This window comes from Theobroma cacao, chromosome 5 (assembly GCF_053813885.1).
Source record: "Theobroma cacao isolate CCN51 chromosome 5, ASM5381388v1, whole genome shotgun sequence".
Classification (NCBI taxonomy): Eukaryota; Viridiplantae; Streptophyta; class Magnoliopsida; order Malvales; family Malvaceae; genus Theobroma; species Theobroma cacao.
Genome location: NC_142643.1, coordinates 46,206,297 through 46,216,677, shown reverse-complemented (window position 1 = coordinate 46,216,677; position 10,381 = coordinate 46,206,297). Strand labels below are relative to the sequence as shown.

At 33.8% G+C, this 10,381-nt stretch overlaps 1 protein-coding gene across 1 annotated transcript; it reads left to right on the top strand.

Moving 5' to 3' along the window:
* Positions 1–5,716: 5,716 nt before the first annotated feature.
* On the top strand, positions 5,717–9,953 carry LOC18600369 (linoleate 9S-lipoxygenase 6-like). The gene is made up of 9 exons (XM_018120504.2): positions 5,717–6,114; positions 6,353–6,642; positions 6,750–6,990; positions 7,110–7,442; positions 7,567–7,658; positions 7,903–8,010; positions 8,108–8,412; positions 8,500–8,763; positions 8,869–9,953. Exons 1-9 carry the CDS (start codon positions 5,907–5,909, stop codon positions 9,617–9,619), a joined length of 2,592 nt encoding a protein of 863 aa, XP_017975993.2. The 5' UTR covers positions 5,717–5,906; the 3' UTR covers positions 9,620–9,953.
* The last annotated feature ends 428 nt before the right edge of the window (positions 9,954–10,381 follow it).

Sequence of the window (10,381 nt, the reverse complement as noted above, 5' to 3'; positions counted from 1 at the left end):
GCTAATGGTTTTTGTTCGTTTTCGTTTGTGGCAAAACTTTCTTGTTTTGAAAAGCTGCAGAGTTCTTTCATATATTAATTGCAACAAAAGGAGCAACAACACTCGCTACTCATCTCCAACAAAAACTGCAGTGCATACAAAAAACAGGGCCTGCAGTACAGATCACCCCTCCGGATGCATACCTCCAAAGCAAGGAGATAAGCATGACCTCCACCTTCCCTATCCAGAGATACGAGTGATCAGACAAAACAAATACAAAAAGTCCCTGTACAACATCAACATCATTTTCACATCATACAAAAAAGATTCCATCAGGATGAAATGCCCGCAACACCTGCATGAAAATCAACTTGCAGCATACACAATATTCCATCATGAGCAAAAGCAAGCAGAAATAATGGCTTATAACCTGTCAGAGGACAACCTTCCCACGTTCACCAGTATATAACCGGCATACCAAAACAACCAGAGGAGAAAATCTTGCGGGGCCGCCAAGGAAAGGTGAACTGAATCCTCAAAACAAAGTCTCCAGATGACAAAAGCCAGAAAGCAATAAACATTAGCAATAATTAAAAGAATCAGGCAAAATCCAATGAAAGTCTAACTGGCACTGAATACCAACCTTGGCGAGAGAATCCGCAATGTCATTAGCAAACGTTGGTGTTTTGACAATCTCCCAATTGCTAAGCATAGATTTATAGTGTTCAATTTGAATAATGGTGGGCCTTAGTTTCCATGGAGCAAAGGATGAGTCGAGCCCTCATTTGACAGCATTTGCCAAATCATTCTCAAAGATTACTTTGAGAGATGCCCATCTAGATGCAACAAACAATTGCAAGGCCTTCCACGGTGCTTTAATTTCAGCAGTGCTGGAATCCATAATACCCACAGATAAGGAAAAGAGCAACAGGATGCGACCATTCTCGTCTTAAGAGACGCCTCTTATGCCAGCTTCATCCGGATTGCCAGTCGAAGCTCCATCAATATTAAACTTGAGTCCACCACTTGATGGAGGTTGCCAGTTGATATTTGGTTTCACCTTTCGACGTCTAGAAGGCATGACAACAGTGTTAGGAAATCTCTCCCGGTCTTGTATCCATAGATTCAGGTGGGGCCAACGGTAGAAAATTAAAATTAAATTGTTAAAAAATTTGTGCAAGGTACAAAATCAAACCGCATTAATTACTAACATTCAAACATTTAACTCATTAATTAATGTATAATTATTTATCTAAAAAGTAAAGTTCGAATTTCTTCATTTTCAATTATAAAAAAAAATTATGTTAATTACTGTGTCTTTTTTTAAAATGATTTTATTAGCTTCGGTAAGTCAATAAATGCCATGGCAGGTCTAAAATTGTAATTGCAAAAGACTCTTTATGACATAACAAAGAACGCGGGCAAGAAACTGTACAATTAACAAAAGATCAATTGCTCAAGCATCCTTGGCAACTTTACAGGAGACCGAAGACCAAACAAAACACCACGGGTCAAACACACCCTTGTGTCTTAATTAATATATGGGTGTCCCTTTAGCAACAACCAGCCCTTAATTAATATCTGGGTGTCGTTTAGCAACAACTAGATCCAAAAGCGTAAAGACATTTATTATTTGTGAACGTTCCAACAGCCATAATCCAAAATTCTAATTAGAGACTTTTATTTTTTGTGAATAATGTTCCAACAACTATAATCCAAAAATTTAAAAACATTTATTATTTTTGAGTGTTCCAACAGTCTGATTGTTGGACACATTAATTGATTGCTTTAATTATTATTAGCAGAGTTCAGGATTTCGGTAAGAAGACGTGTTGAATTTTTTAATTTTGGATTGTTAGTTATAATTGATGATCTTTGTGTAAGGGCGGAGTTAGTCAATTTTTATTGAGAAGGTTAAAAATGAAAAAGGTATAAGGATTAAAAATTAAAACTAATCTATTGAACTTAAAAAATAATCAAAAAATTAATAATATACAATACTTTTATATAACATGTAAATAAAAAAATAAGAAAAAAAGACTTATAATAGTTTTATAAGTATCGGATTTTACTTGAAAAGCATCCATTTCTTCAAGATTAAGTTTAAGACATTTTGATTCATATTACTCTTTTTTATTATTTGAATTATTGAGGTTTGATTGTTCAAGTGTAAGAGAATTATTTAGAACTTACTCAAACTTTAATCAAACTAAATTTTTTTTTTGAAAAATGTTTTTATTGAACTTCTAATTGACCAAAAACTCTTAAACCACTCGAAAACTTATAATGGCTGCTCCAAGAGAACAAAAATTCCCAACAACAAAAAGAAGGGCAAACGCATCAGACCACTAACATAAAAAAACCTAAGACCAGATCTTAGTCAATGTGTAGTCAACATTTAATATTTTTATTTTATTTCTATTTAAATTTAAAATATTAAATATAAAACTATAATATATAAAATATAAATAGTTAAATACGATGTACAGGATTTTATACAACAGTTAAATATATAAATAGTTAAATAATATAAATAGAAAGAAGAAGATAAAAGAAAACTTTGCCTCCTCTTAATTTCACACAATGATGGTGAGTGATCGCCGTCATTCCTTATTCAAGCTCAGAAACTAATAAATGTCTTTTGAGAAATAAAATGTATTTTAATGGTGATTTATAGAGAAGAGATTAAAGTAAAAATAAAAAGATAAAAGAGAAAAAGAAAGAGGGGGAAAGAGGTGTAAAAAAACTTAAATTAGGATAAAGTTAAGTAAGGTTTATGAGGTCATTTTATTATTTTTTATTTATATTAATATTAAAATAAAATATTATTTTGAGGAAACCATTAAAAATATATTGTAAACAAATAATTTCATAAATTTGGAAAGGGACCATTAAAAAATATATAATAAGTAAAAACTTCTAAAAATTTTAAAGGGGGCATTAATATATGTATAATAAAAAATTATAAAAATCTTTGCCCCCCACCCCCCCATATTTACATTACCCTCTGCCCTTATCTTTGTGACTTGTTACGTTCATTTTCTTGACCCTAAACAACTAAAAAAATCATACAATTCAAATTCTCAAAAATATTGTTTTTCATTGGTTTTTTTTCCTCTTTTACCCTTTAACTGGCTCATGAGGGTAAAATAATAAGGGGTTAGTGCCAAAAATGGGCTATCATCTTTTCCCATCTATGTGTATGTTTGGTCTAATTTTTTTCAGCTTATCTATCTCTTAAAAGTAAAAGTCAGGCTAAATATGATCTTTTGAGAAACTTTTAAAAAAAAAGTAACTTTTTTTTTAAGAACAAATTTTTTTAAAAAAAAAACTTTAAAAAAAGCTTCAGGGAGGAGCTTTTTCTTCTCTTCTTTTAAAAGCACATTAATTTTCAAAAAATATCATTCTCTCAATTAATCTCCCTCTCCTCTCTTTCCCTCTACAAATTACCATTTTTTAACGTAAATCAGGATTTTCCTCTTCTCTACCTCTCTCTACAAAAACTAATAAAAAAACAGAAGATCCAACAATAGAATATCAAAATCTAGAATTTTTGTTGTTCTTACAAAGATTAAGAGAAAAAAAAATCTAAAATTCAAAATTGTATTAAGATACTATTTAAAGATTTTCTCTCTTTTTCACCAAAAAAGAATTTAGTATTAAATACATCGTTTCCTCTTTTCTCTTTTTTTTTTTAGAATTGAAGCATCATGGTCCGATGCTTGTTAGATCAACAAAAATCTAATACTATTGCTACTATATAAGTTTGAAAGTTATTTATTTTTTTATTGATTTCTTCGATTTTAATATCTGAAATTATATATAAACTTGAAGCATTACATTATAGTTTATTAGGTAATTGAAGATGACATGAATACCCTTTATGATAATTTTAATCGAAATTAAAATTTACGTAATTTATTTTGTTAAACAGTTTATCAAACAGTTTTAACTTAATTCTAAAAACTATTATTTTTTATAAGAACTTACTAATAATTTTTAAGTTAAAAAAAATAGATCAAACAGGCTCTATACATAGTTCAAAAGATTTTCTTCTCTATCAATTTTATCATCTATAATAAATAAAAGGGATAAACATACTTACCATGGAGTGTTGACACTTTTTGCGTGGAATAAAGAGCATGCATTATATATGGGATACGTAAGCATCATTAGATGTGGGATATGTAAGCATTGATTGCGCACAACCATTTTGTCAGAAAGTCCTACAATTGGTCAAATCATCAGACTTTCCAGGAGGGCAATACTTCTTGTAAGTATTCTCATACAATTAACAAGCTCACCATCCTAGGCTAAGTTAAGATTAAGGTTATCTAAATCTGGAATTAATTACCTCAAAGAAAGCAAAGTAAGTGCTTGCGGTTAGGCAATTAACGAAGAACCAAAGCAGCATAAAATGGTAAACAAAAGATTCGAAGATAAAAGAAACAAAAGTAAAGAAACTTATAAACTACTAAAGAAATCTCTAGAAAGGAAAAAAATATAAGTAAAAGCGATAAAATCGAAGTAAAAACAGTTGATAGATATAGAGATCAAATGCAATTCTGAATGGAAGAAGATAAGCTCATCCAAATTAGACATGTTGCACACTGAAATAATTAATTCCAATATCCAAACTTGTAAAACCCAAAGGCCAACTTTTTTTTTTTTAATCTCATAACTTTCCACATGGCAGCAGCATAACAATGAGGTTAAATGTGGAGCCACTGAAGAACATGTTGAAATTTTCAAAATTGGAAAAGTCAAAAGTTAACTTTTTTTTTATATTTTTATAACTTTTCACTTGTGAGCCTAAGAGAACAAAAACGTGATTTAATATAAAGCAAGTTTTTGGATCTTCAAATTATACAAGTTATAGATTAGTAGACTTTAGGATTTAGGTAAGAAGACATGTTGAATTTTTTAATTTTGGATTGTTAGTTATAATTGATGATCTTTGTGACTTGTTAGGTTCATTTTCTTCAACCTAAACAAACTAAAAAAATCATACAACTTAAATTCTCAAAAATATTATTTTTTATTGTTTTTTTTTCTTCTTTTACCCTTTAAGTGGCTCATGAGGGTAAAGTAATATGAGGTTATTGACAAAAATGGGCTATCATCTTCTCCCATCTAAATATAGTTCAAAAGGTTTTCTTCTCTATCAATTTTCTCATCTATAATAAATAAAACAGATACACATACCTACCATGGAGTGTTCACACTTTGTGTGAAATAAAGAGCAATGCAGTATATATGGGATACGTAAGCATTGATTGCGCACAACCATTTTGTAAAAAAGTCCTACAATTGGTCCAATCATCAGACTTTCCTTGGGGTCAATATTTCTTGTCAGTATTCTCATACAATTAACAAGCTCACCAACCTAGATTAAGTAAAGATTTATTAATCTCGAATTAATTAATATTTAAACTCATTATATATGAGATTAATTAATCTCGAATTATATATCAGACTTTCCTTGGGGTCAATATTTAAACTCATTATATATGAGATTAATTAATCTCGAATTAATTACCACAAGGTGATATCTTTGGCTATAAATACACCCCGCATTTCTCTCATTTCGTCACATCCAGCCCCAGGTTTTTTTTTTTTGTGTGTGTTTTTACAGGACTGGTTGATAGGCTAAAGACTTTGTTGATGTCAAGTCTTCCAGGTTAAGGCTTTTGTTTTTGTTGTTAGTTTTTTTTTTTTGTATAGTGTAGGGAAATGATAGCATGCGGCTAATGGTTTATTGTGCAGCAAAATCTTTTGTAAGGGTTCACTTCTCTTGCCCACACCTGTCACATCATTCTACCTGAAGTCTTCTGCCAAATAAATACTATTTTTGGAAAAAAAGAAACCCAGATAAATTCTCATAACTCATTTATCCTAGTGCCACCCTTGGTCTAGTTAAGGAAAAAATGATTCTCGGAAGTGTGCTCAATGCTGCGGGTAATGCTGTCAAAGAGATTACCAGGAAGAAGAAAACCATTAAAGGCACAGTTATTTTAATGAAGAATAATGCTTTCGGATTCAACAACTTGGTTTCAGGTACAGCTGATAGAGTTCTTGAGATCGTAGGCCAAAAAGTCACTCTGCAGCTCGTCAGCGCAGAGCATGCTGACCCTGGTGCGTTCTTATTCAACTTGATTTGTGTTAACTTTCCTTAATTCCTTCCTTTTTCTCTTTTTGTTTAATTCTTTCAAGGAGGTGAAAAAGAATGACACCCAACTTTCGCTTAATTAATAAATTAATTTCTCTATATTTTGTCTTTCTTCTTGAACACAAATTAAGTTTTACCCTGCAACACTTCCAACTACTTAAAGTAGCCATGCTTTGGCACTGATTTAGTGCTCCTTGTACGTAGTAAATGGAAATGGAGGAAAGCTTGGGAAGCAAGCAGCTTTGGAGAACTGGAACCTTAAAATTACTTCTCCAATGGCAGGTGATTCCCGATACAAGGTTTACTTTGAGTGGGATGAGGAGTTTGGAACTCCTGGAGCTATCATAGTACGAAATAATCACTCCGCTGAATTTTACCTAAAAACTATTACTCTTGAAGATGTTCCTGGTAAAGGTCGAATTCACTTTCTTTGTAACTCTTGGGTTTATCCTGATAGACAATACAAAAAGCCAAGAGTCTTTTTCGCGAACAAGGTAAGCAACATTTATTTACATTACATTATTGTCCAAAATAGTACTACATATATAAATATATATTGAGTTATAGTATTAATTAAGTCCTCTGCAAAAATATTCTTTAGACATATCTTCCACATGAAACGCCAGCACCGCTACGTAAGTACAGAGAAGAAGAGCTAAAGGTGTTGAGAGGAGATGGGAAAGGAAAGCGGAAAAAAGGGGATCGTGTATATGACTACGCTGTGTACAATGATTTGGGAAATCCTGATTCAAGTTCAGAACTCGCTCGCCCTGTTCTCGGAGGGTCCGCTGAGTATCCTTATCCTCGAAGAGGAAGAACAGGCCGACCACCATCAAGATCAGGTTAGATGAAAATAGAAAAATATTACATTCAAGATACAGGAAATTCATGTATTGCAATTTAAACATTAGTTATATTAATTCTAAAATTGTTCTTAATTAATTTTTCTGTATTTTAATAGATGCTGAGACTGAGAGCAGGGTGTTTATACCGGGTACTTTTACCACTTACGTCCCTAGAGATGAGCAATATGGTCACTTGAAGATGTCAGACTTTATTGCTTTTAATCTGAAAGCCTTAGTTCGGAACAACATTCCTGCATTTGAAATTAAATTTTTTTCTAATGAGTTCAACTCCTTCAAGGAAGTAGACAACCTCTACTTCAATGGAATTCCACTTCCTACTGAAGCTCTCAATAAACTTACAAGTAACATCCCCTTACCAATGATCAAGGAAATGTTTCGGACAGATGGGGAGCGACTCTTAAAATTTCCAGTGCCTCAAGTGATCAAAGGTATGAACAATACTTTAGAAATCACAATTGCTAAACTGAGAGCTCAAAATCCATGACTTCACTTACTATATATTTTGTCTTCCATATATTGATTTTAGTTAATACTTTAATGACTTGAGAGCAGATAGGAGTAGGCCTACAGCATGGAGGACAGATGAAGAATTTGCTAGAGAAATGCTTGCCGGAGTGAACCCTCTTCTCATTTGTCTTCTCAGAGTAAGCTTAAACCTCGATAGAGACTCTTTATCTAATTATCTCCCATGTTTGTCGAAAAAATCAGATTTTGCAAGGAATATTAGAAAACATACGACACTAAAACTTTTCCCAATTTTTTTTACTTATTATAAACCAATTTTCTTTCTTTTTGTTCCGCCATCTTTAGTGATTGGATTTGAAATGAGATACATACCAGGTTTATTTTCTGTTACATCTCAACTTATAACCTCTAAACCAATTGCAGGAATTCCCTCCAGCTAGCAAGCTAGACCCTGAACAGTATGGTAATCAAAACAGCTCTATAACCAAAGAACACGTAGAGCATAACTTAGACGGACTCAGTGTAGAGGAGGTAATATATTTTTTTCTTCATTTATTAAACTTTTCTCCAAAGAAGTACCATGGTTGTTATCAACTTTCTAACTTGAAAAGGGATTTTGGTCTCATAGGCACTAAGGAAAAATAAGCTATTTATCTTGGATCATCATGATACAGTGATACCCTACCTCAGGAAGATAAACACTACCTCAACAAAGACTCATGCATCAAGGACACTTCTCTTTTTGAGACACGACGAGACATTGAAGCCTGTGGCAATTGAATTGAGCTTGCCAAATCCAGCAGGAGACAAATATGGTATTATTAGCAAGGTGTACACTCCAGCAGAACATGGCGTTGAGGGTTCCATTTGGCAATTTGCTAAAACTTTTGTAGCTGTGAATGATTGTGGTCATCATCAGATAATAAGCCATTGGTAAGGATCTGTCAAAGAAGGCTTAAATATTTTTTTTCACTATCAAGCAAATTAGTAATCATTTTGTAATTAATTTGGTATCTACAGGTTGAACACTCATGCAGTTTTGGAGCCATTCATTATTGCAACAAACAGGCAGCTGAGTGTGGTTCATCCAATTTATAAACTTCTCCACCCTCACTTTCGTGACACCATGACTATTAATGCATTGGCCAGAGAAATTCTTATAAATGCAGGTGGAATAATAGAGGAGACATTTTATCCGGCAAAATATTCTATGCTGATGTCATCAGAAATTTATAAGAGTTGGAATTTCTTGGACCAGGCACTCCCCAATGATCTCAAGAAAAGGTAAATATAGTCTTAGTGATAAATGAATCGAATCCTCTACATACATCTACTAGATATGTTTTGATGGAAATGACATCGATCGTCTTTTTTTTTCTATATATTCAGAGGAATTGCGGAGGATGATGCAAATTCCCTACATGGTCTTCGGCTACTGATTGAAGACTATCCATATGCTGTTGATGGGTTGAAAATCTGGTTTGCGATTGAAAAATGGGTGAGAGACTATTGCTCCTTCTACTACAAGACGGATGAAATGGTTCAACAGGACGCTGAAGTTCAAGCCTGGTGGAAGGAACTGCGAGAGGTGGGTCATGGTGACAAGAAAGATGAGCCATGGTGGCCTAAAATGCAAACTCGTGAAGAGCTGATAGAATCTTGCACCATTATTATTTGGATAGCTTCTGCTCTCCACGCAGCTGTGAACTTTGGACAGTACGCCTACGGAGGTTACTCCCCAAACCGTCCAACACTAAGCCGCAGGTTCATGCCTGAAAAAGGCACTCCTGAATATGCTGAGCTGGAGAAGAACCCTGAGAAGGCTTTCTTCAGAACAATTACTTCACAGCTACAAACCTTGAGCGGCATGTCCGTGATAGAAGTTCTGTCAAAGCACCCATCAGATGAGGTGTATCTTGGAAACCGAACACCGGAATGGACAACGGATGTAATGCCACTGGCAGCTTTTGAGGATTTTCATAATAGACTTGTTCAAATTGAAGAAGAGATGAAAAATATGAACACGGATGAGAAATTGAAGAATCGTGTTGGTCCGGTCAATGTGCCATACACTTTGCTCTATCCAAATGGTGAAGTTGGACTTTCTGGAAAGGGAATTCCTAATAGTATCTCGATCTAAGTGAAGTTAGGGGCATGGGTTATGCCAATTAAGTGTTGCTGTGAATTCAACACACCCACAGTATTGCCCTATTGCTATGTGATATTATGAAGACTTGGTGTCTTGTTTTTCTTTTGTCTGGTGGTTGTTGCTTTCCTGTTTACAGTTTGCTACTGAAACTATGGTTTGGTGTTTGCTTCCGAATATAGCTGTGTTGGGGTTGCTTCAGCTGGGGTTTCCTCATTCTGTTTTGTGTGTGTGTGTGTGTGTGTTTTTGCTTCCTGTTTCTTTGGGATGTCCTCTCTGTAATCTTGTCTCTGTATATATTAAGATCATTTTGTTATCTTTTATGCTATCAGTGTCTTGCTCTTATCATCAGATCAGTCTCATTCCAAAATCACATAGTCAAATTGATTTCAATTCAACTGGATTGGCAACAATACATGGAAAGCTAACTGATTTTTCTCAAAAAAAGGTTAAACCTTATCTGCAATGAATCCATCCCAGCCCCACATTTCGGAAATTGCCATACCTATCGTCAGCCATGGGCTCTCATAAAGCACATTTAACACATGATAGTCACTCATGGATTTGTATATATGGACAGAGATTCAAATACACATGACTACCGACTAGTAGTGGTACCAACCAGGGTGATATTTTGGGCGTATTTGCGGTGGTAATTAAGCAGGCCTTGACAGTACCAGGACGATCAGGCACTCTCAATTGGCAGTTTTGGGAAAAAAAATTATCCTCGCTTTCCACATTGATTCGAATGGGAAG

Coding starts and splice junctions, on each gene's coding strand:
- LOC18600369 (XM_018120504.2), top strand. CDS start 5,907: ATGATTCTCGGAAGTGTGCTCAATGCTGCGGGTAATGCTGTCAAAGAG. Junction 6,643..6,749: donor GAGTCTTTTTCGCGAACAAG/GTAAGCAACATT, acceptor AATATTCTTTAG/ACATATCTTCCACATGAAAC. Junction 8,011..8,107: donor ACGGACTCAGTGTAGAGGAG/GTAATATATTTT, acceptor TTGGTCTCATAG/GCACTAAGGAAAAATAAGCT.